Raw genomic sequence first — 24,156 nt, forward strand, 5'->3', positions numbered from 1 at the left:
CTAGCTTCACAGGAGGATGGGGAAATTAGGATCTGATATTCTCAGCTTTTACTGTGGAAGGAAGGCAGTAGGCAGAAGTATAACATAGGGAATTGCCAAAACACAGCAAGAGGGTTCAGACACAGAGAGCCCAAAATGACTAATGGCCTGCAAAGACACCATGCTTCAGCTGGTGATTTTTCTTTTAAACATGGCAGCCATGGCCAAGGTCAAAAGAGGAGCCTTCTAATTGAGCCGCTAAAACTACAGAATGGTATAAAGAAGACAGAACATTGCCACAGTTGGAGGACTGAGGGAAATACCTGGAAGATTACCCCCGCCAAAAAAAAAAAAGAAATCTTCAATTCTACAAATGTTCAGTAAATAAAAATGAAGTTGGAGGTATAAGAGGTAAAAGATAAAATCTCCATTTGTAGTATATAGGAAGGAGAATGTAAATACATTAAAAGATAAATTAAATGCAAGCTCATATACAGTATATGTTACAAGAGTTTAGAAAAGGGAGCGACTATTAAGGGTAATCAGAAAGCTTCATGGAAGTATAACTTGATTAAGTGAAGAAAGAGTAGGTAGGACTTAAACAAGTCTTTGTTTTTTTTCTGAGAGTAGAGGGTATTTTAAGTAGAAGTTTTATCCTAAAGAAAGGTCCCAGAAGAAGATAGGTACATGGAATGATAGAGAATGATGAAGAGTCCAGCTTGAATGGACCAGAGACTATTTTACAAGGAAGGAAGCAAATATGAAATAATGGAGGAAACACTTAGTGAAGAATAAAGAGACCTGGATTTCAAAGCCACACAGCCTCGGTCTCACTGTGTCAAATGTATAGATTGCGATTCTGGTGACGGTTACGTAAATCTATACATGTGATAGATATGTATATGTCTATACATATTATGTACCTGTATGCATAAATATATACATGTGTGTACATCTATGCATGTGCACAGATATATACACAAAAGTCCATTTCACTTTATGTAAATTTAACATTTTTAATGTCAAATTTCTCTGCTTTTGGAGGTAATTATGTCCCCTTGGCCCACACTCACTAGTCAGAAGTTCTAATTAACAGGCGTGCATGCTTTTGATAAATAAAAGTGGTAGGACAAGTTTTCCTGATGTATAAAAAGTACAGGCTAGATTAGTTGTCTCTGAGATTCTTTCCAACTCTACTATTCTATTATTCTAATTCCTATTCTAGAGTAAACGCAGACTCTTAGTAAAGGGACTAATTTTGTGATTTTATCAGGCTAGGTTAAACAGAGATTTGGCAGCTGTTAGGATGTTTTTCCTTCTACAAACTATGCATGATATATGAAATAGCCAATATTAAGCCAACTCCATAAGAATGTAGAGGTCCTCTGCAACACTCATTGAACACCAGTTATGTGCTTTCTAAATGCACAGCCTTTAAGAATTTAAGATGAACACAGTCACATTTCCTGACATGTGAAGAGCTTTTAGGAATGTAGTAGAGACCATTAATAACAATCACATTTGGCTAAGAGATATACTATATTTCATCAGTTCTGAGATACACATTTATTCACATATCAACATCTCTGGATTTGGGATTTAATGTCTCTGAACATGATAGTGCCTCACAGTGGTATGCCACTTCTGTGTCTAAAGGGTTCCAACAGAGCTCTTTCAGTTTATATAAAATAAAAAGTTAAATGACAAGAATTGTGTCATCATTTAAACATCAACATTTTCTTAGTAACATAAAATAATGATACAACTCTTGAGCCAGAATTCTTGGCATTCTCCTTTCCCAAAGGAGAAAAGTGCTAACCCTACCCACGTAGGTCTGGGAATTCTTTCCACAGGAAGGGACCTCTTATTAGAAATTGAAGATATAAGGGGGCGCCTGGGTGGCTCAGTCAGTTAAGTGGCCGACTTCGGCTCAGGTCATGATCTTGTGGTCCGTGAGTTCGAGCCCCGCATCGGGCTCCGTGCTTACAGCTTGGAGCCTGGAGCCTGCGTCAGATTCTGTGTCTCCCTCTCTCTCTGCCCCTCCCCTGCTCTCTCTCTCTCTCTTTCTCAAAAATAAACAAACATTTAAAAGAATTTCAAAAAAAGAAATTGAAGATATAAGAAACTGTTTTTCGGGAACTGCAGGTTGTTTTAGTTGAGGGTGTCTTGGAGATGGGAACGAAAGAGAGGAAAGATCTCTGCTACTAAGGAGGCTGTGGCCTCTATCCTGTAAGCAATGGAGAAAACAGAACTATGAATAAAAGAACGACCCATCAGACTTCCACTTTAGAAAGTTCATTCTGGGAGAAAAACAAAGCATGGACTGGTTTAGAAGAGATAAAAGCCAAAAAAACCAGTTAGAAGCAAAGTCCTGAATTTTCAACGACAAAAGAAATGGAGAACAAGGGATAAATTTCACTCCAAAACAGTGACCCAAAGAGAGAACAGCAACTATCGAAAGGTAAGAAAGTGAGCAAAGTATGATGAGGGTAAAGTATTCCCAAAAAACAAAATTTAGAGGTAAGGCTCATAACATGCACTTAATTTTAATTTTCATCTTTCCTTAGGGTAATTCCTTAAAAAGGAAACTAAAGACTGCTGGGCTTGTCACAAAAGGACAGCTATTGTATGATTCCACTTACAGGAGGAATCCAGAGTAGTTAAATGCAGGACTAAAAACAGCATGGTAGTTGCCCCAAGCCGAGAAGAGGGGGAGTAGGGAGTTACTATTTAATGGGGACAGAGTATCAACGTGGGAAGATGAAAAAGTTCTGGATGGTGGTGATGATGGCATAACCCTATAAAGGACATAATGCCACTGAATTGTATCATTAAAAATGGTTAAAATTGGACAATTTTATGTTATATATATTGTACCACAGTTATAAAACTTTTGGTTTATACAAAGAGTCAAACTTAACCCTCCTCAAGAAAACAAAAGGAAAGAAAAGAAAAACAACTGACATGTTCAGTACTTTGTCTAAGCGCTTTGTCACACTTTCCCAAGTTTGTCTGTATAAGGTTTCTCAAAGGATTCAGAGGCCTTCCACAGAAATAAAGGTAGAGAACACAGAAGTCAGAATGGGTAGAAAGTCAGGAAAAGGCAATAAAACTCAGCATACAGACAGGCCGACTGTAAGACCTGGCCCAGTTCCTTAAGGTGGCCAGGACACTGGGCTCTATGCTTCGTAGAGGACAAAGCAAAAGGAGCAGGGATCACTTTTAAAATTCCTAGACCTTTATATATATATGTATACATATATATATATATATATATGTATACATATATATATATACATATATATATATACATATATATATATATATTGCTGAGTAATACTCCATTGTATATATATATACATATATATATGTATATATATATACATATATATATATATTGCTGAGTAATACTCCATTGTATATATATATATACATATATATATACGTATATATATATATATATACATATATATATATACGTATATATATATATACAATGGAGTATTACTCAGCAATATATATATATGTATATATATATATACAATGGAGTATTACTCAGCAATCAAAAAGAATGAAATCTTACCATTTGCAACCACGTGGATGGAACTAGAGAGTATTATACTAAGCGAAATTAGTCAGAGAAAGACAAATATCATATGACTTCACTCATGAGGACTTTAAGACAGAACACAAGGGAAGGGAAGCAAAAAGAATATAAAAACAGGGAGGGGGACAAAACATAAGAGACTCTTAAATAAGGAGAACAAACAGGGTTCCTGGAGGGGTTGTGGGAGGGGGGATGGGCTAAATGGGTAAGGGGCACCAAGGAATCCACTCCTGAAATCATTGTTGCACTACATGCTAACTAACTTGGATGTAAATTTAAAAAATAAAAAAAAATTACAAAAGGAATAATTTTGGGATAAAAATAAAAATAAAATAAAATTCCTAGACCTTCAAAAAAAATTTTTTTAATGTTCACTTATTTTTTAGAGAGAGAGGGAACACCTGCGTGAGTGAGGGAGTGGCAGAGAGAGAGGGAGACACAGAATCCAAAGCAGGCTCCGGGCTCCCAGCTGTCAGCACAGAGCCCTACATGGGGCCTGAACTCACGGACCGTGAGATCATGAATGACCTGAGCTGAACCCACTAAGCCACCCGGATCTTTTACATAAATTCCCAGATCTTTTAAATAAAAATATACCTACTCGGGAGAAATACGACCAAATTTTCCAGTGAGTGCTCAGCAAGAGGACCACATACAGTAGCACAGTGTTCATTCCACACAACGCCGTGCCTGTCAAAAATCCAACAGCAGGCTTACTACTGCTGCTACGAGGAGCACATCGCACTGAAGAGGGGAAGGTGGCCTGCAAGGACCAACTTACGCTTTCTGGTGCTGGATTCTCAAAACAACATCAGGAGGTGTATATTGTCATTTCCCTCTTACGGGTAAGGACTGAGGTGTAGAGAAAGGAAGCAACCTTGCTCAGTCAATGAAATAGCAAAGGGCAGCACTGGGATTCGGTTCCAGTCTTTTTTTTTCTTAACATAACATTTCAGAAAACAGGCCTCCTGTGAAGTGACTGCCACCTAAAAGAAAATCAGAGGGAAAGAGCTCACCGAGGGGGGGTGGCAATTAGGCAAATAAAAGGTGAGCCCCAACTTGACCCTCAGAGAAAAGCTTATACATTCAACAGCCATTTTCCACCAGCACTCCTTAAATTAGCTTCCCTGGATCCTCTGGAGCTGGTAGAAACACCGCGACAGGTGATAGCCCATAAATGTAATAGTCTTTAGATTACCAAATTAACGGGAGGAGAGAAAATACACATGAGAGAACCCTCAGCAAGAAGCAGCCCTGGCGTCTTTAGAGGAACAAATAAAGGTAAACTCAATCTCACTTTGTAATTATATTATTGAATTTGGGTGGCAATAGCACTGTCCTATCCCATCCAAATTTGCATAAGCATTTATAAGATACAATGTGCTGAGATTGCTGACAGACTATCTCAAAAGGAGAAAGAGAAAATAGTGAAAGGATAACTTGAGAAGTCATGAAAAAGAGTATCATTTTATATTTATGCTTATTTTTACATTTTCATTAATGATTTAAGGAAATACATTATATATAAGGACGTAAATATATCCACAGGAGAAGTAGTTTAACTGATCTCTTGGTTGGTGAACATGAGTGAAATCATAAAAATAAAGTAAAATAGACTTATGAATTCAGTTAGCAGTATCAGCAACACTATAAAAAAAATCAAGTAAGTTTCAATATGGATAAATAGAACATATTTATGTGGGAACAGGGCATATTAACGTAGATGGGCCCTACCTTTAAAAATAATGAAATCTTAGGGCACCTGGGTGGTTCAGTTGATTGAGTGTCCGACTCTTGGTTTCAGCTCAGGTCATGATCTCACAGTTCCTGGGTTGGAGCCCCTGCTTGAGATGCTCACTCTCTCCCTCTCTCCCTGCCCCTCCCCTGCACGTGCTCTCTCTCCCTCTCTCTCTCTTTCAAAATAAAAATAAACTTAAAAAAAAAAAAGAAATCTTGAAACTTCCTCAAAAGACCAAACCACAGGGATGCTATGCACACCACTAGAGCTTTGTTTCCTTATAGAAGCACCTGGACTAGGGAGCTTTCTCTTTTGCACTTAAGAATTGTAAAAGAAGAAAACCAAAACCAGAAAAACGATGTAACAGATCAGACCTCTATGTAAAGTGACCCAAACTGCACAGATACACAACAATGGCAGGAACTCAGAAAGCTGCAGGAGGCTAAAATAAACAGTGGGTAAAAAATGGGCAGCAAATGATGACAGATTTTGTGAATTGCAACCATATGACAAAAAGAGAGGTCATTAAGATGTGAAATGATGCACAGAACAACACCGTGCCAAGGAACAGCCTCTATAAAATGTTGATAAGAGAAGCCCACCTGGAACAGGTACAGGGGTAAAGGCAATGCTAAAAATAAATGAGATAAATCAAATCGCCTTAAGGAAAGAGAAGAAAATACTGAAGCGCTCCAGGCACCTGTAAGATGCGGCTTTCTCCAGGGTCAGCCTTAGGTCATTCGGTATAAGATAGGAGAGCATGCAGCACAGAAAACCCTAAGGGGGACAGGACAGCAGCACTGAACTCTTTCTCGAAGTGCAGGAAGGTTTTCTTACATTTATCTAAACAAATTGCTTCAAAGGCAAAATGGTAAGTATGATTCTGCTGATCTCAACACATTCACTCCAATATTCTAAGGCAGCAGCAGAAACACCTCAGAATAAAGAAGTGATATCTTCAAGAACTATATATATATACATATACATATATATATACATGTATATATATATTCCATGTAAATTACTTGCAGAAGGATGTAGGGAGAGAATGAGAAAATGCCAGAAAATGGCAAGGAGAGACAGATTGATTTTTGTTGTTGTTGTCCACTTCCCCCACCCGCCCCAAGCCCTGGAGCTCCAAAGCGCATCTGTTCTAAGTCAGAGTTTATTAACAGCAGGTCCCCCAGTGGGAGAAGCCATTAGGTTCCTACAAGCTAAGACTCAGCTTTGTATGGGGTTAGAAAATCACATGAGGAGAGATTTCCTTATCACTTTTTTTCTAAAACATGAAATATTCAACTTTCAGGAAAACATTTTTTATAGCTATGAATTGCCCAGAGACGGAGTACCATTTAGTTCATCAAACTTTTACTTAGCTTTTATTTTGAGCCAAATAGTGTATGAGCCAGTATATTAAAACCACATAATGCCACAAACATTTTCGAAACTAGATGTCTAATGATACTGCCATCAAAAATTTTAGGTTCATTCAGAAACGTACCATTTCAGAGACAAAATAAAGTTCTGTTTGACATAATCTAATATGGAATATTATTCGCTCTCTACTATTTGCCACCAATCTGCCTCAGTGTATCCATCACTGCAAAGATGACTATTGGTGTACCCTTTCAGCCTAATCTGTCCAAGAGCTCATTCAGCAAAAATCCATGTTTCTCAGAGTGAAGTCAATCAGTTTGGGGCCTCAGAACTCCTCCAACCTTTGATACTAGTTCCAATCCACTGTTTTTCCAGAATACCAATTGGTATAAAACAGAAGTAACAACAGGAGAAAACCATGTAAACTAGTGTCTGTCTTTTCTCTTTCCTTTTAATTCAACATGGTTTTTTCATGTTCCTCTGAGAAACGTTAGACATAGCCTACAGTTCGATCCATTATTTCCTTTTACACAATGTTAGAATATCTAATATCTTCTCTCATTTATTTCTAGATGGCATATTGGTCCAACTGAGCAAATCAATTTACTACTAGAGGTGTTGTGATTTAGAGGTACGGAATCTCAGAACTATTTTTAAAAAAGTATTCTTTGGATAACCCTGAAATCCAGAAAAGTTCATTCATTCACCCTAGTCATAAAGTTAGTTTATGAAAAATTTGAAAATATAATCCAGGTCCATAAGCTTTTTGCACCAGTGTTCTTACCACCATCCTGTTCTGCCTCATTAACACCAGCCATGGACAGTGATTCCTGATGTTCCTTTGTGTAAAATATCCAATCTTGGCCAAAGCAATAACCTACCAATTCTCAATGTCCAAAGTCTTCAAAGGCTAGGAATGTCCTTAAATCAGCTAAATTAGTGTCAGACCAAACACTTTCATCATATTTACCTCTCATGGGAGATTTCATGGCCGCTTCTACCATCCCCACCAGAAGCTGGAGACTCTTGGGGTCCTGAGCCAGTCCAGATGCAAAGGCTGCCAGGGCATCGGCATGACGTCCGAGGTACTGGAGGGCAACACCCTGTCGGAAGTATGCCTGGGAAGAAAGAGAAGATAATGCGCGTTTTACTTATATACTATGCTCCAAGAAGGCTGATGGTGATTATTAGAAAAACCGGTCAGCAGACCTAAAACTGACATCATCTTGGTTCAAAAACCTAGTAAATAGTTTGAAATCAATTCTGATTTCTTCCAGCATAATAAAATGTTAGCATACTTCTTTCAAGGAAATGGTATTAAAACTTTCACTCTTTGGGGCTTCTGGCTGGCTCAGGTGGAAGAGCATGCAACTCTTTTTTTTTTTAATGAAGTTTTTTTTAATGTTTATTTCTTTTTGAGGGACAGAGAGAAATAGAGTACGTGCATGCACTTGAGCAAGCCTGAGTGGGAGAGGGGCAGAGAGGGAAACAGAATCTGAAGGCTCGAACCCACAGACTGTGAGATCATGACCTGAGCCAAAGTCGGACACTTAACCGACTGAGCCACTCAGGCACCCACAGCATGCAACTCTTGATCTTGGGGTCATAAGTTCAAGCCCCACGTGGGGCGTAGAGATCACTGAAATAAATTTTGAAAACTTAAAAAATTTTTTAAACTTTCACTCTTGTCACTTCTAGAACATTTATTAATTCTATCACATTCTTTGGCATTTATTTACAAATCCGTTTGAATGTTTTTTTGATAATTTTTAAAATATATTTTAGCCCGCCTTTAAGCACCTCAAAGTCAAGGTATTTGGAAATTTTTTTATATCTCACCAAAGTGTCTGGTACAGGGCAAGATAAATGAGAGACACTCAAATTCTGATTATTTCAAATTTTCCTCTTTTCTATAATTAAAGGGAAAAATCAATGTGTGATGGTTATTAAGATAATTTTAATAATGAGTGCTATAATATAGCTACATTTCATGTGGTGTTTCAGACATAGTATTTAAAAGCTGTTATCTATGTATGCTTTGCTTAGAAACAAAGTAAGATTACTGGCCTTTGTGTTCTTTAATTGGATTAGTTTGAAAAACTAGTATTATCAATTTTGATTAGAAGAAAACATCCTTCCTTCCAGCTAATTGCAAAAAGGGCCAGAAAATTAATAAAATATTTAAATTTTAGAATAGTCTTAAGAACATGCAGTTTGTTTTCAAGCACACAGAGTCAAAAGAAGAAAGGAGCAAAATGTTACTAGTATATAACCAGGTAAGGACCTTGTACCTGATTAAATGATACATAAAAATGACATTAATGGCTCACCTAGGGGACTCAGTCAGTTGAGTGTCTGATTTTGGCTCGGGTCACAGAGCCTGCTTCAGATCCTCTGTCCTCCTCTCTCTTGGCCCCTCCCCTACTCATGCTCTCACTCAAAAATTAATAAAAACATTAAAAAAAAAAAAATTAGGGCACCCCGGTGGCTCAGTCAGTTAAGTATCCAACTTCGGCTCAGGTCACAATCTCACAGTTCGTGAGTTCAAGCCTCGTATCGGGCTCTGTGCTGACAGTGTGGAGCCCGCTCAGGATTCTTTTTCTCTCCCTCTTTCTCTGCCCCTCCCCAACTTGTGTTTTCTCTTTTTCTCTCTCAAAATAAATAAACTTAAAAACATGTTCTAAATGACATTAATATATTCATGGCCTATATGGCATCTGTTTCTAAAATACCTAGCCTCCTATTTAACTTAAATACTCTTCTAATATTAGATGTTTGTAACACAAATTTAACTCTTTCAGTCCAATACACTTTGAAATTGTCACTAATTATATTCATGGGATCTAAATGAAGCTTCAAACAACTCCTAAAACTATCACTCAATAAACTTAATAATTTTATAATTTTGTATATTACATACACACTGAGATCTCTCGCACTTATCATGTTTATAAAACATATGTACTTACCTTATCTTATTTCATTTTTATAACTACTCTTTGAAGTAATTTAAGACAGGTAATACTATTAAGTGTTTCTATTAAGAAACAATCCATAAACAGAATGAATCCTCAATTATGGGCTATTCAGAGTCCTATTAGTTTAAACTACCAGCAGCTGTTAAAACTCAGACCCTAGTACGACAATAACCTGTAAATGCACCTTCATTACTAATTCATAAGATCATTTCCTTTCAATGGACTCAGCCACTGTTTTAATCTTTAATGTGTTTATAGATATTTTTCACTACACTTTGCACGTCACATTTTAGGTGATTTCTAGAATCCAAGAGGCAATATATAATATATAGGAATTGAATAATATTATATTGAATAATAAAATATTGAAAATATTTATTGGACTCCCCTTACATTCTGTTGGTCTGTAATTATGTATTCTTTTTGTGGTTCTTTTCTCATTAACTAATAATCAGAATAGTTAATTTTATTGTGTACTTTCTCTGTGTTAGGTACACTGTGTGAAATTCTTTTTATTCAATCACAGTAACCCACAGTCTATGTCTTATCATCATCAAGTGAACTCCATAGTGGCATTTCTGTCACAAAAGTGTAGAGAACTAATTTTTATTCAGCAGCTATTTGTACATGCAATGAATATAAGAATATATGTACATGCAATGAATATTCCAAATAAAAACAGCTATAGTTGGGGCGCCTGGGTGGCGCAGTCGGTTAAGCGTCCGACTTCAGCCAGGTCACGATCTCGCGGTCCGTGAGTTCGAGCCCCGCGTCAGGCTCTGGGCTGATGGCTCGGAGCCTGGAGCCTGTTTCCGATTCTGTGTCTCCCTCTCTCTCTGCCCCTCCCCCGTTCATGCTCTGTCTCTCTCTGTCCCAAAAATAAATAAAAAAACATAAAAAAAAAAAAAAACAGCTATAGTTTAGCTTTAATGCAGCATTTGTAGAAAATGTAAACTAAAATAAGTATACTTATTTATATAATATATATACATGTATATATGCCAAATACCTGTAAATTATAATTATTCATGGAAAGAGATAAAAATCTCTGTGGTTATTGATTTCAGGTATATATTTTTAAGAAACAAAAATCTATTACGGTAATCATTTCAATTACAGTTACAATACATGTAAATCAAATCATGCTTTGTACACCTTAAACTCATAGTGCTGTTATTTCAGTGAAGTTGGGGGAGAAAAACACACAAAAATCCTATAGTAGTCTCGATGAATTCTGATAACTTCTTGTATATTTAAAACAAAACATTATCATTCATTACTTCACCGAAAGAACAACCGATTTCCCTGTCAGACAATGAAATCATTTATCTATTCTGTGTAGGTAAGCAAAGTCCAGTGTTAAATGTAAGTTATGATCTCAAGTTTTACACAGTAGTTACAAAAAAGAAGAGTATGCATGTTTTGTTTTCTTAGGGCACTCAAAAATAAGATGAGAAAAAGTACAACTTGGCCATACTGCCCACAACCTGGCTTCTTTTCTTTAGAAGGTTTCGAAAAGAGATGTAAGAGAGAAGACTTAAAGGTCTCTCTTATGCCCCTCCAGAATCCCCAACTCAACTTTATAAGATTTCCTCAGTGAAAAGCTTAAAAGTTGTATCCCTGTCAAGACATAAGCACAATTAGTCCAAACTCATAGATTTGGACTCCCCCAACTTTTTTCTATACGATATTCATTGCATGTACATATGTTCATATATTCATTGTATGTACAAATCACTGCTGAATAAAAATTAGTTCTCTATACTTTTGTGAGAGGAATGCTACTATGGACTTCACTTGATGATGATAAGATAGACTGTGGGTTACTGTGATTGAATAAAAAGAATTTCGCAGTGTGCCTGACACAGAGTAAGTACACAATAAAATTAGCTATTCTGATTATTAGTTAATGAGAAAAGAACGACAAAAAGAACACATAATTACAGACCAACAGAATATAAGGGGAGGCCAGTAAATATTTGAAATATTTTATTGTTCAATATCATTCAATTCCTATCAATGCTTCACTCACTTCTCTCCTTGTTCCCTAAAAGACTGTCTGCAACTGGGAACCCACTGCTCCCAGACAAAATTTGAACCACCTGACTAAAACAAATTAGTATTATCAGGTCTTGGGAGATGTAGCAGCCACCCACAGGATCCTATGCCAGTCTTTTTCAAAGCAAAGGTCAAGATGTGCTGAGATCCACAGGATTTCCCACAGCTTCAAGAAAACTCATGTGATCTGCTGTAGCCCATCTGCTTCTTCCCTACTGGTCCCTGCTACTGCTTTTTCTCTTACCATCACAGATTTCACAGGAAGCTGCTTCATCTGGGAAAGGGGCAAATTTTTATCATTTGAGATTGAGTAGAGACAGTATATGGGCAGCAGCGAGGGAAGGTGAGGCCCAGGAAGCCAGGTCGAACACTTGATGTCTCAACAACCCCCTCACATACACCACATTCTGGCCAGCAGATGGAAAAGGAAGGGCAATGCAGCAGATGGAAAAGGAAGGGCAATGTGGATTCACTACCGAGAGCACCTATACCTGACAACAATGGTTTTAACCTGAAGCTTTAGCTAAGAAGAGAAATTTGGAGGGAGTTGGTGAACACACGGGACTAAAAGTGGGATGCCTAGAGCTTCAAGTGCTGGCACTCATTCATTTCTTGTTGTTCATCACAAAGAACCCTCAATGATCAGTCCACACATGCCACTAAATGATCTCACAAATAATAAAAATACAGCTGGGTTACCAGAATAAGTTTCCATGCTTCCTTCCTTCCATTAAATTCCCTAAAAATATATAGCATTAGGCACTGTGATGTGTACCACAAATACAAAGAAGCAGTCAGGGTTCCTACCTTCAAGCGATGCACAGTCTAGAGAGGAAGAATATGAAAATCTCTAAATATCTTGACCGCTACCTTCAGTAACCACTTACTAATAGTAAGGGCTTGTAATATTTTAGCAATAATGAAAAAAATGTAACTAATGACCAAAGTCTTTATGCCCTGTTTTTAAAACTGTTGATACTTGCTTTTTTATTATGTGGCCATTCCTCTCATCTCAGAGAGTTTGCAATGGACTGAATGTTTGTGTCCCTCCATATGTTGAAACCTAATCCCCATGGTGATGATATTTGGAGGTGGAGTTTTAGGGAAGTGATTAGGTCATGTGAGTGGAGCCCCCCATGAACGTGATTAGCAAGCATCCTTATAAAAGAGATCCCAGAGCTCGGTACCCCTTCTGCCATTTAAGAACACAGCAAGGAAACGGCAAGCTATTAACCAGGAAGTAGGCCCTTACTGGACACCTGCCGTCACCTTGATCTTGGACTTCCAAGCAAGCAATAAATGTTTGTTGTTTAAGCCACCCAGCCTATGGTATTTTGTTATAGCAGTCCAGATGGACTAAAACAGGGTTAAAGTACAAATACTCAAAAACTAAACATGGGAAACAATAAGTTATTCACCTCTCAAGCACCCCTGGAGTTTGACCGTAAGCCTTTACTTCCAACATTCCATTTCTGGTTTACAATTCTATTTTTTTCTTTTATTTTCTTTTCTTTAATGTTTATTTATTTTTGAAAGAGAGAGAGCGAGAGAGACAGAGTGTGAGCAGGGGAGGGGCAGAGAGACAGGGAGACAGAGAAGCCAAAGCAGGCTCCAGGCTCTAAGCTGTCAGCACAGAACCTGACGTGGGGCTCAAACTCATGAGCTGTGAGATCACAACCTGAGCCGAAGTCAGACGCTTAACCAACTGAGCCACCCAGGCACCCCTAGTTTCCAATTCTAAAGCATCACTGAACTCAGTAATAACATAACATCCTACTCTCCCACAGCTCAAATGAGTGATAAGGTAAATTACTATGCATGTAGGTTCATGTGTATATTCAGGACATAAAATATAGAACAAATACATGTAATATATAATGCTACACAAAATTAAGTGTGTTTGCTTACATGTACAATCTATTACTTAGTTCAATCATTCACAAATATCCTGCTTCAGTTTAATCTGTACTTTCTCATGTTATATACGCTAATATTCCTAATCTGTCTTTCACTGTTTGAATTTGAACATTTTTACATTTTCTCAAGGTTAAATAAGTCTATAACATGGTGATATACTTTCTAGCCAATCATACCACCTGCTACATCATCACCACCCTTTTCAACGATGTTTATAAATTGTGTAATTATTTTACTGAGCTTTCCTTTACTATTTTATTTAAAAATGAGTAGAAATAAGGAAAATAGAAATGCCAATTCTAGCTTTTTAAAAGGCAGCTGTATTAATCTATAATTTAACACAACTGGTTGAAAAATGAAAATGATTACAGGGTGCCAAAAGCAGAAAAACTTTCACATCCCTGGATGTACACGGTACAACTAAGTACGGTTTTGTTGTGATGGCAAAGAATAAAACCAGAGACTATGTAAAAATGACTCTTAAAAGGAAAGGCCTGATTTGATATTTTATTTTTTAGTTATCTAGGAATGAACACTCCCCACTCACTGAACCTGTCAATCTCTAGTTTAGTGTTGTCCTACTTAATATTTTATATATTTGACTTTCATATACTTCTCCAGGAATGCTTTGTATGGGAAAATAAAAGACTATTACTTAAAAGATATGCATATGAGCAAAATGTAAATATGCACACATCACCGACCATAAAATTATATAATATAAATTACACATGATATCACATAAAACTGTGATATATAAAAATGAAGGCACAGGACCCATATCCTTACTTAGTTTTCACCATCTTACATCATAGATACCCATATGGATACATACATACACATTAATTTTGTTATGTATATTGTTGTGTAAGTTTTCCTTAGACAAAGGGAGAGAATACTAGAACTTCTTGCAGTAATATAACTGTTCTCTGTACTATCTAATAATGGTACCACTAGCCAGCCACACTTGGCCACTGAGCACTTGGAATGTGCCTAAAGTGACTAAGAAATTAAAGTTTAAATTTTATTTCATTTCAATTACTTTAAATTTAAATAGCTACAAGTGGCTAGTAGCTACTGCATTGGACAACGCAGTTCTAAAATTAGGTCCTCCTCTAGCAACAGACCTCCAAAGACAAATCTACACTGGAAGTTGAAAGGGGAGCTATTAGGGGCACCTGGGTCGCCTTTTGGTTGAGCGTCCAACTCTTGATTTCAGCTCAGATCACCATCTCTGGGTCATGGAATCAAGCCTCACATTGGGCTCTGCCTGCTTAAGATTCTCTCTCTCTCCCCCTCTGTCCCTTTCCCCACTCGTGCTCTATCTAAAATAAAAAGAAAAAAGAAAGGGGAGCTATTAAACAAGACAAATAACTACTGAACTAAAGCTCTGAACGAGAGCTATGTGCCTTACTCCCAAGGCACCTGTGGTGGAAGAGAAAGGACTCATTAGGCTCTCTGGAATCCTATCCTGATTACTTTTTAAGCTGTGTGCCTTTGGCCAGGGCACTTAATTTAACTTCACCAAACTTCATGTTTCATTTCCACTTACAGAGAAGATAATAATGATGACCTCAAAGTGTTGTAACAATGACTGTTGACTGATATCACATGAAATATAAAACACAAGTAGCTACTTTTTAAAAAGTTGAACTGAATTTCTCACTAACCTTCCTCTTATTTGGTATTTGCTGTTTAATCAAGTGGCTCATCTGCTTCACCACCTTTTTTTTTTTTAACTTTTTTTTTATTACTTATTTTTGAGAGACAGAGAGGGAGCATGAGCAGGGGAGGGGCAGAGAGAAAGGGAGACACAGAATCTGAAGGGAGGCTCCAGGCTCTGTCAGCACAGAGCCTGACACGGGGCTAGAACCCACAAACCGTGACATCATGACCTGAGCCCAAGTCAGACGCTTAACCAACTGAGCCACCCAGGCGCCCCTGATTCACCAGCTTTTGATCAGAATAAATGATCATAGGGGCGCCTGGGTGGCGCAGTCGGTTAAGCGTCCGACTTCAGCCAGGTCATGATCTCGCGGTCCGTGAGTTCGAGCCCCGCGTCAGGCTCTGGGCTGATGGCTCGGAGCCTGGAGCCTGTTTCTGATTCTGTGTCTCCCTCTCTCTCTGCCCCTCCCCCGTTCATGCTCTGTCTCTCTCTGTCCCAAAAATAAATAAAAAACGTTGAAAAAAAAATTAAAAAAAAAAAAAAAAGAATAAATGATCATAATGATCACCTTGAGTCACTAGGAAAATAGTTATGCTTGGCATCTTCTGTTTAAGAAGCCTGTAAAGTAGGAAATGCATTTGAAGGAAATTTTATAATCATAAGTGTTTTTAAAAATGTTCACACTTTGGGGTGCCTGGGTGGCTCAGTTGGTTAAGCATCCAACTCTTGATTTTGGCTCAGATCTCGATCTCATGACCTCAAGACCATGAGATGGAGCCCCGCATGGGCAGCCTGCTTAAGATTGTCTCTCTCCCTCTCCTCTGCCCCTCGTACATTCCCACTCCCTCTCGCTCACTTTCATTCTCTCTCACACAAAAAAATAAAACGTCTACACTTTGGCAGTTGATTGCATAAGCTTCAATTTTCTAGTAAATTCATTATTTGGGAAAACATCATATGCAGTTTAAATAAGGTCCATCGACTCAGGTGAAAAAGAAGAAAGAGGTGGCAGAAAATAGATGACCAAAAAAATCTATCTATAGAAACATGAAACAGTCTTCCAGAGACTTTATACTAATAACACTGATGAGAATTACAAGGTGTAAGGCCCAAGCCTGACACCTATTTTAGAATTAATGAGAGCCCCGCCTTGCTATAAGCAGTCCCGCCACTGTAAATCATCATTAAGTTCTACGGCATATAAGTTGGTGTTTTATTTCCCCCCAGTTTTTCTGGTTATTTGTCGAACTGCTAATCCTGTACCCCGCACAGGGCTAGGTGCTTTCCATAGTTTATCACTAACCCTCATGCTATCTTGCAAGAAGTTCCTATAATACCTTTTGCCCAAATCTTTTGGTGGTTATGAAACTTGCCCCAAATCACACAGTTACAAAGTGAGACAGACCCACTGCCAAACTATTTCTCTTTCCAGTATTCCACACTACCTCTTTGATAAAAGAATTAATGGTGTGCAATTAACCTCTAAATCAAGGTTTTTGTCTGGGAACTCTTATGCTCACAAAATTCACTCTATGGAGGCAGAAATGAAGGAAAATCAGAAATGACACAGAAAATTTATGAACATGAATATTTAATCTCTATTCCATTAGCAACCGTTGATTGTAGAACAATTTTTAATGAATTGAATGGAGGAAAAATTCATTTCATTAACCTTTCATATAAATGTATTATTATTGAACCAAACAGGCCACTGTACTTGCAACTCAGTTCGATGTTAATTAGATTACAAGCATGAGGCTTTAAATCATCAAGAAACAAAAGGAGCCATCAGCAAGCTTCTCAGCCAATGCTTGTTTGTTTGCTGGCTGAAATGGATTTTTACCTGCAATACAATTTGCTAGGCTTCTTTTATTTTCTGACATTTTCAAGTGAATTTTCTCTTGCTTCTGTCTGCTGACACTTTATATTAAAAGTAAAAATAAAAATAAAGAAAACCCTGAGAATCAGCAAAGAACACATTCTTCATGTAGCAATATGTTTTACCTGCTCAGCTGGGAGTAATCATTCCTATCTCTCCAGAAAACTACACTTCTATTTTTTACTAGTCTGCCTGATTATATGCTGAAAGCACATGCAAGAGATTGGAAGCTATTTTAGCAAACACCATTATTGAGTTTGCAACCCAGAGTCAGAGGCCCAAATGGCCTAAACATAATGTTCTAACCAAATCTGCAGCTGTGAATTGTTTTTCTCCCCAACATTGGCTCTGGGTTCATTTAATATCGATTTCTAAAGGAAATCGTCTCTCAGTCCTGATTGTTTCATATTGTATCAGCTATTTCCCAAAATTAATTTTTAACTAATTGTATCAAGTGTTTAGGTAAAAAAATTACGAGCAAATCCTATTTTAATAAGAAGTTAGAAATCTGATAAGAAGTTAAAGAAAAGATGAAATGACAACCAGGAGTTAAATAACTAAGTAGGTGTCATTTTCTAGTGTTGGAGGGACTCCCAATGTTAATGTTTATGTCAGATTATAAAACGTGTGTACCATCATCTGGAGTTTCTCTTCTAAGCTTTAAAAACAAACAGTGAAAGAAGTCTGAGGTCCCTTAGAGCAATGGTTCTGAACTTTCCATATCTTGTGCCTTTACTCTATGGGTGTGGCATAGGAGGGGTGTAAAATCATGCCAAGAAGAAAACCAGAGAATTTCCTGAACATTCTCCAAGAAATCATCTGGCTTTCACATGAGTTCTATGCCCCTACCCTACCAATTCTCAATTAATCCTGGAACACAGAGTTTGTGTGCCTTCACACACACAGCCTGCTCCTGGGGAATGTGCTAAGACCAGAAGCAAAACGGAAAGAAAATAGTGGTGGACAGAGAGAATGGTGGATGTGGAAAAACAGTGAAGCCAACGATGTGGGAATTAAAAAAGACTGAATTCTCACCTACTTATTGAAAAAAAAAAACAAACAAAAAAAAACAGTTGGCATGTCACCTACCATAATGTAGCTATACGTAAACCATGCCAGATTAATGGGAATGCGTTCCTTCCAGAATGCAGCCTAACAGAAATGACTGCCATAAGTGCTGTGTATTGGGATACAGGAGTTCTACCTCAGGTTTCTGGGAGCACATGAAACTCCACCATCAGTAACTCACTCCATAATTTTTCTATCAACCCTTGGTTTTCTCATAAAATTACAACTTAAATGGGAGTCCATAGCATTCTACCATGGAGAAAGGCAAAGCTATACAATGCCATAACACATCTCCTGAGACGTCACATTTATTTGAAGTTTCTGGGAGAGAATTTTTTAAATTAATGACCTTTATTTTTAGAGCAGTTGTAGATTCACTGCAAAACTGAATGAAAATTACAAAGAATTCCCATATAAGCATTGTTCTGACACACTCAGGACTTCCCCCACTATCAGCATCCTGCCACATAGTGGTACTTTTTTTTTTTTTAAACAATCAATGGGAATTATTTTTATATGAGAAATTCTAGAAGAAAATGAAGAACTCACATAATTTCTTAAAAAGGAAAACATAAAGAAATGCCCATCTCTACTCTGCCGACAGTCCTAATCCCTGGAAGAACCCCTCTCTTCTGACTTGAGATGTTTGGCAAAACGAAATTTGAGAAGCACTGCAAACACTACGGGCAACCTAACCTTTGTCAATGGCTTCGGCTGCTAGCTCACAGGAGGAGTCTCCAGGAAAGAGTAGGTATTCGGGAAAGGGACATAAAGGAGGTGACATGAGCAAGGGGTGAGAGCAGAGCTGAAAGTAAGAATACATGCCCTCAAAAGGCTTGCACAAGGATTTCACTCGTGTTTTTCTAAATGACAAACTTCGCTGCCTCTATCTTTCCCCTTCCTACGTTATATAATCTTTCCACATTGGTGCATGTGTGTTCAGGCAGCACATAGCACAATGAAGAACAAAAAAAAAAAAGGAAAATGTCTGCCTTTTGATACTTACTAGCACAAAAATGTAACTGTACACTTTATATCTTTTCAAAAGAGAAGGGGGTTCCATTTCTAGGCAACATGGAGTAAGCATCCAGTATTTCCCACTGAATACAACTACAACCTAGAAAGACTTTATGGAACAGCTGAGGACTCTGAACGGTAAACGGTAGCTGATGAATTAAGGAAAGAGTCCAGAATTCAAAGTAGTACCAAACCAGCAATGGGTTTTCCATTTTGTTTTGTTTATCCTTCCCATCTGGTATTACCTGGCTTGGATTCAAAAGCAGCTCAAAATAAGGAAGTACTCATTGGATTCAAACAGAAAACACTCCAAAAAAAAGTCTCTTCCATCTGGTCAAAGAAGCAAAAAAGAGGACTCCTGAGGGTAAGAGTGGAGAAAATCCTGTGTTTTAAATCCTCTTTCCATTCTTTCCCAGTCTAACACTCCAGGCAAGTAACAAGGGATAGCAATAGTTGCTGGACAGGCAGCCCAAATTTTGATGAAGGGGACCCTTTCCTCTGGTCACAAGAGCCATGGTCCCAAGAGTACAGGATGAGTCCCAGTGTCTTTTCTCCGTCTCTCTCTCTCTCTCTCTCTCTCTCTCTCTCTCTCTCTCTCTCTGCCCTCTTACTATTTGATGCCTCATATAGAAGTAATGATGGGATATGCCTGGCAAAGCAGGGAAAGTCCCAGTTTGGGCTCGAGGATGGGAAGGGAGGTGGACAGCCAGAGAGCTGGGAAGTGTCAAGGAGATCAGATGATAGGAGGGAGCTTTTGAGAGGTGTTATGGATCCGACCCTAAATATCATACCAAAGGCTTTGAGAACAAAACTCTAGGATATAAACTACCACCTAGTTCTCAGACTGGCCAACAGGTGATAGATACATACAAAAAGAAAGGTCCTAGTAGAACTTGAAAGGTTCTGAAAACTTAACTTGACATTGGAACCAAAGTCCATAAAACGTGGCTCAGGGCTTATACCCTAAACCTAACCAACTGTCAATTGTTTATTAAAACAAAACAACAAAAAACTCCATGAGCTAATCTAGCTTTCCCCTTAGAAAAGAAAATGGCTTTTATTTTATGGTTGGAAAAACTAAGGTAAAAAGGTTCAAGTTCACAATGCCGTCCTCTGAGCACGTTACCCCTGTGAACAGGCAGTTCTTTTCTGCACATACTATTTACAGAGACTTTAATCCTGAAAGGGTTTATGCCAGGGATTCAGGTTTCCCATTTTCTTTCTTTGTTTTTGTTTTCTTAGGTAGTTATTTATGTGACTGTCCTCCTAACTAAATGGACCAATCTGGGCATAAACCATTTTCTCATTTTCTCTGCTTATAGAAAGGAATGGTTTATTTCAGCACTACAGATAACATCTTGAAGTCTCAGGAGGATGACAAATTGAAACAGTCTCTTTCTTGCCTAACATTTCTTACCCAAGAGTCAAGTGATGATGTTAAGGAACAAACCTCTCTTCTCCTAACAATTTGCACTTATTTTCTTAATAGCCCTGCTAAGATTCAATGAATTTCAGTTTGCTTAGAGCCTACTTAGTGCCTGCCAACAGGCACAGGAAGCTCTCATTCATCAGCATAATAGTCCTTTCGGTGATGCATTCCTATTGAAATTATGGCAGCAATTCCAAAAAAGAAACATCAGAGATGGGGCAAATGAATTCCCTTTCAAAAAGAGCCATCAGAAAAGCATAGCACTTCTTACATAACTAGAAACTTAAAACATTATTTTGATTGAGAAATGTTCAGAAATTTCATTCAGGTTATCACTTAAATGTAATATACATATCAAATATGATCAACATAATATCAAATACCTATTCAATGGGATTATCTATATTTTACAAAATCATCTGAAAACAAGCACAACCACCAAAACAACTACATAACTCTATTAACAAACCTAGGTCTTGGTAATCGTGCACCAACAGTAACATTCACAGTCAACTGGTGCCTGGACTGGCTAAACAGTTCCAGATTAACGCTCTTCTTTGACCTGGTACGGTCACTTGCACCACATAACTCTGGTACGCCATTGGACGCGTAGCTTTTGTTGGAACAACGATGGATTCTGCATCTCTCCCGAATGTTACAAGTTGCTAACACTGGAGGTTCCCTCTATCATTTAAGCTCTCTCTGAAACTTTTAGACTGAAACATTTTCTAGCATCATTCACTGACAAGTTTCAAACTGCAGAATCAAAATGATTTCACATTTTTTATTTAATCATTCATGGGTTTTTTCTGTAACTCTATCACCTTTTATCAAAAATGTGTTCTCCACCTACTGTGTATAAATGAATTCAGTGCTACAGGGGTATATAAGAAGAGATCATTGGGGCGCCTGGGTGGCGCAGTCGGTTAAGCGTCCGACTTCAGCCAGGTCACGATCTCGCGGTCCGCGAGTTTGAGCCCCGCGTCGGGCTCTGGGCTGATGGCTCGGAGCCTGGAGCCTGTTTCCGATTCTGTGTCTCCCTCCCTCTCTGCCCCTCCCCCGTTCATGCTCTGTCTCTCTCTGTTCCAAAAATAAATAAAAAACGTTGAAAAAAAAAATTAAAAAAAAAAAAAGAAGAGATCATTAATCTCAGCTTTCAGAAAGCAAATAATCAACCTGGGGAGATACATAAAAACTGCACATTAAATAATTAAGGAATTATTTCAAAGCAACATATAAACAAGTGCATGGAAAGACTGAATAGGGGTCTTCCCCAACTTACAAAGGAATTGTCTTCTAAAACTTAACTTTTGAGTCAGTTACTCAGCATGTTTTAAGCATTTTTACCATAAAAAGAATTTATCCTCTAAAGTATGGTTATATTACCCAGCCAGTTCACAATGATCTACTTCAAACAAAATGTCACTGGACCACAGGACTAGCAATATTAAGGTAAGGATCAGAAATGAAATTGGTATTTGTTAGTATGTGGCAAGCTCCTTCACATAAGTAATGTTATTGAGTCTTAATAATCCTGTAAGGCAGACTCTGTCTTTCTTTAAAGATAAGGGTCCTAAGGGTCCTGGGTGGCTCAGTTGGTTAAGCATCTGACTTTGGCTCAGGTCATGATCTCACAGTTCATGAGTTTGAGCCCCACGTCAGGCTCCACGCTGACAGTACAGAGCCTGCTTGGGATTCTCTCTGTCTCTCTCTCTCTCTCTGACTCTTCCCCTTCTCTGACCATCCCCCACTCATGCTCTCTCTCAAATAAATAAAAATTTTTAAAAATTATTTAAAAACATAAAGATAAGAGTCCTGAGGCTAATACAGGTTAAGTCACTTGTCCAAGGTAATAGCTTGTAAGCGACAGAACACAGATTCAAACCCAGAACTGTCTAACTCTGAAGCCAGGTCTCCATTCCTATAGCGTGCAGCTTCCCGCTAAAACATTTACAAGGAAACACTTTTTCTGTGCTCCAAATAGGAATGTCAGGAATATGTTCCACAGACTGAATGCTCTTGAAGTACAGAGACAATGCCTTTTCATCTTTGCGTTTCCAAGGTGGTTATTTGACACTGAATGAACGAACAAATGAACGAACGAATTAATGGAAAGTGAGTTCTTTCAAAGCAGGGGTTGTTTTTTATTCATATCTGTATACATACAACCTACCACAGAGACATAATCTATCCATCAATAAATATTTATTAACCTAATAATTCCATTGCACTAGCACACCTTCTCTCATTCTGCTTTTCCTAAATTTGCAATCCTAGCTGCTTCCGCATTCATGCCTTGAACTCCATGTCTTTCACAATCTCAGCTCTCTCCTTCCTTTGCTCAGACGTTGAAATCCAGAAAGACTAAATCCATATTTACATCTTTTATATGGCTCAGCATGCTCCCCAGCCAGGACAGATATGAATTTAACCTAGCAAGCTTTACCCATAACGCTCTTGGATCTCTGAGTTTGAAAAAGATGCACTGCCCCTTGGGGAGAAATTATCCAAACTAATATCAATGAAGTGGATTTATCCTGTCCAGAGGAAATGCAAATGTACTTGGTTGCATCAACTTTCTGAAAGTACACTTCTAAAGCAAATTAAGAAACCCATTTCAAGTTGTTTGAAAGGAATGTTGGCTGACACTTGCAAATTAGTCTTCTACAGAGAAGCAGCTCTAATTCTGCAGCTTATCATTTCAAATGATCTTACAGATGAATATTCAGATCCTACATCAATTTTTAATGTAATGGATAGAATCCCCAAAGCTTAAAAACTAGGTTCTACTTCATAATCTGTCATTCTCTCTACCTTCTTGCAGGATACATTAATTTTTTAATAAGTTCTTTTAAGTAGCTCCTAAGATACATTTTTAACCACTACAAGTTCAAAAACGATATGCAAAGCCCCTAATTTAGTTGATATCCAATGTAAAGGATCCTTATTAATTATAAAATTGTGACCATAATTAAATAAAAATATAGATGTGATGGAAACACAGGTTCTGAAACTCTCATACTAGAAGTCTTCGAAAAAAAGACAAATCATTTTCTCAAGCTCCCAGATGAACGCATTTAATATCCTTATACCAACAACCATGTTGATCATTTTCAAAATCATCCTGAGTACTATCAATGGCAAATGTTAAGCGACCAAATATCCTGTAATATTGATAAGTACTCTCGAAAGACAGGGCTCAGCAATTTCAGTGTATACACTTGGTGACACAAGAGAACCAGCAGTACTTCAAGAACAACAACAAAATCTTCATCCCCTTCAGCACAGTTGGCTCAGAGCCACAAAAGAGAAATACTTGTTTTTAAAACATACTTTATATCTACATTTCAATGCCTAATTAATCCTAATAATTAAATGCAACCACTAACCACTTTCTTCACAAGATCTCTTTTTTATTTCCATAAACTCTGGAATTTAATGGA

The 24,156-nt window shown here is 37.8% G+C and overlaps 1 protein-coding gene across 4 annotated transcripts in view; it reads right to left on the reverse strand.

Moving 5' to 3' along the window:
- TTC28 (tetratricopeptide repeat domain 28) overlaps nucleotides 1-24,156 on the reverse strand; it is a 637,046-nt gene that overhangs the window by 308,943 nt on the left and 303,947 nt on the right. For all 4 annotated transcript variants that reach the window (XM_058693130.1, XM_058693129.1, XM_058693128.1 and 1 more), the window contains one exon: nucleotides 7,672-7,819. In XM_058693130.1, the coding sequence (XP_058549113.1) occupies nucleotides 7,672-7,819 (148 nt within the window). The remainder of the gene's footprint in view (nucleotides 1-7,671; nucleotides 7,820-24,156) is intronic.

This window comes from Neofelis nebulosa, chromosome 11 (assembly GCF_028018385.1).
Source record: "Neofelis nebulosa isolate mNeoNeb1 chromosome 11, mNeoNeb1.pri, whole genome shotgun sequence".
Taxonomy (NCBI): domain Eukaryota; kingdom Metazoa; phylum Chordata; class Mammalia; order Carnivora; family Felidae; genus Neofelis; species Neofelis nebulosa.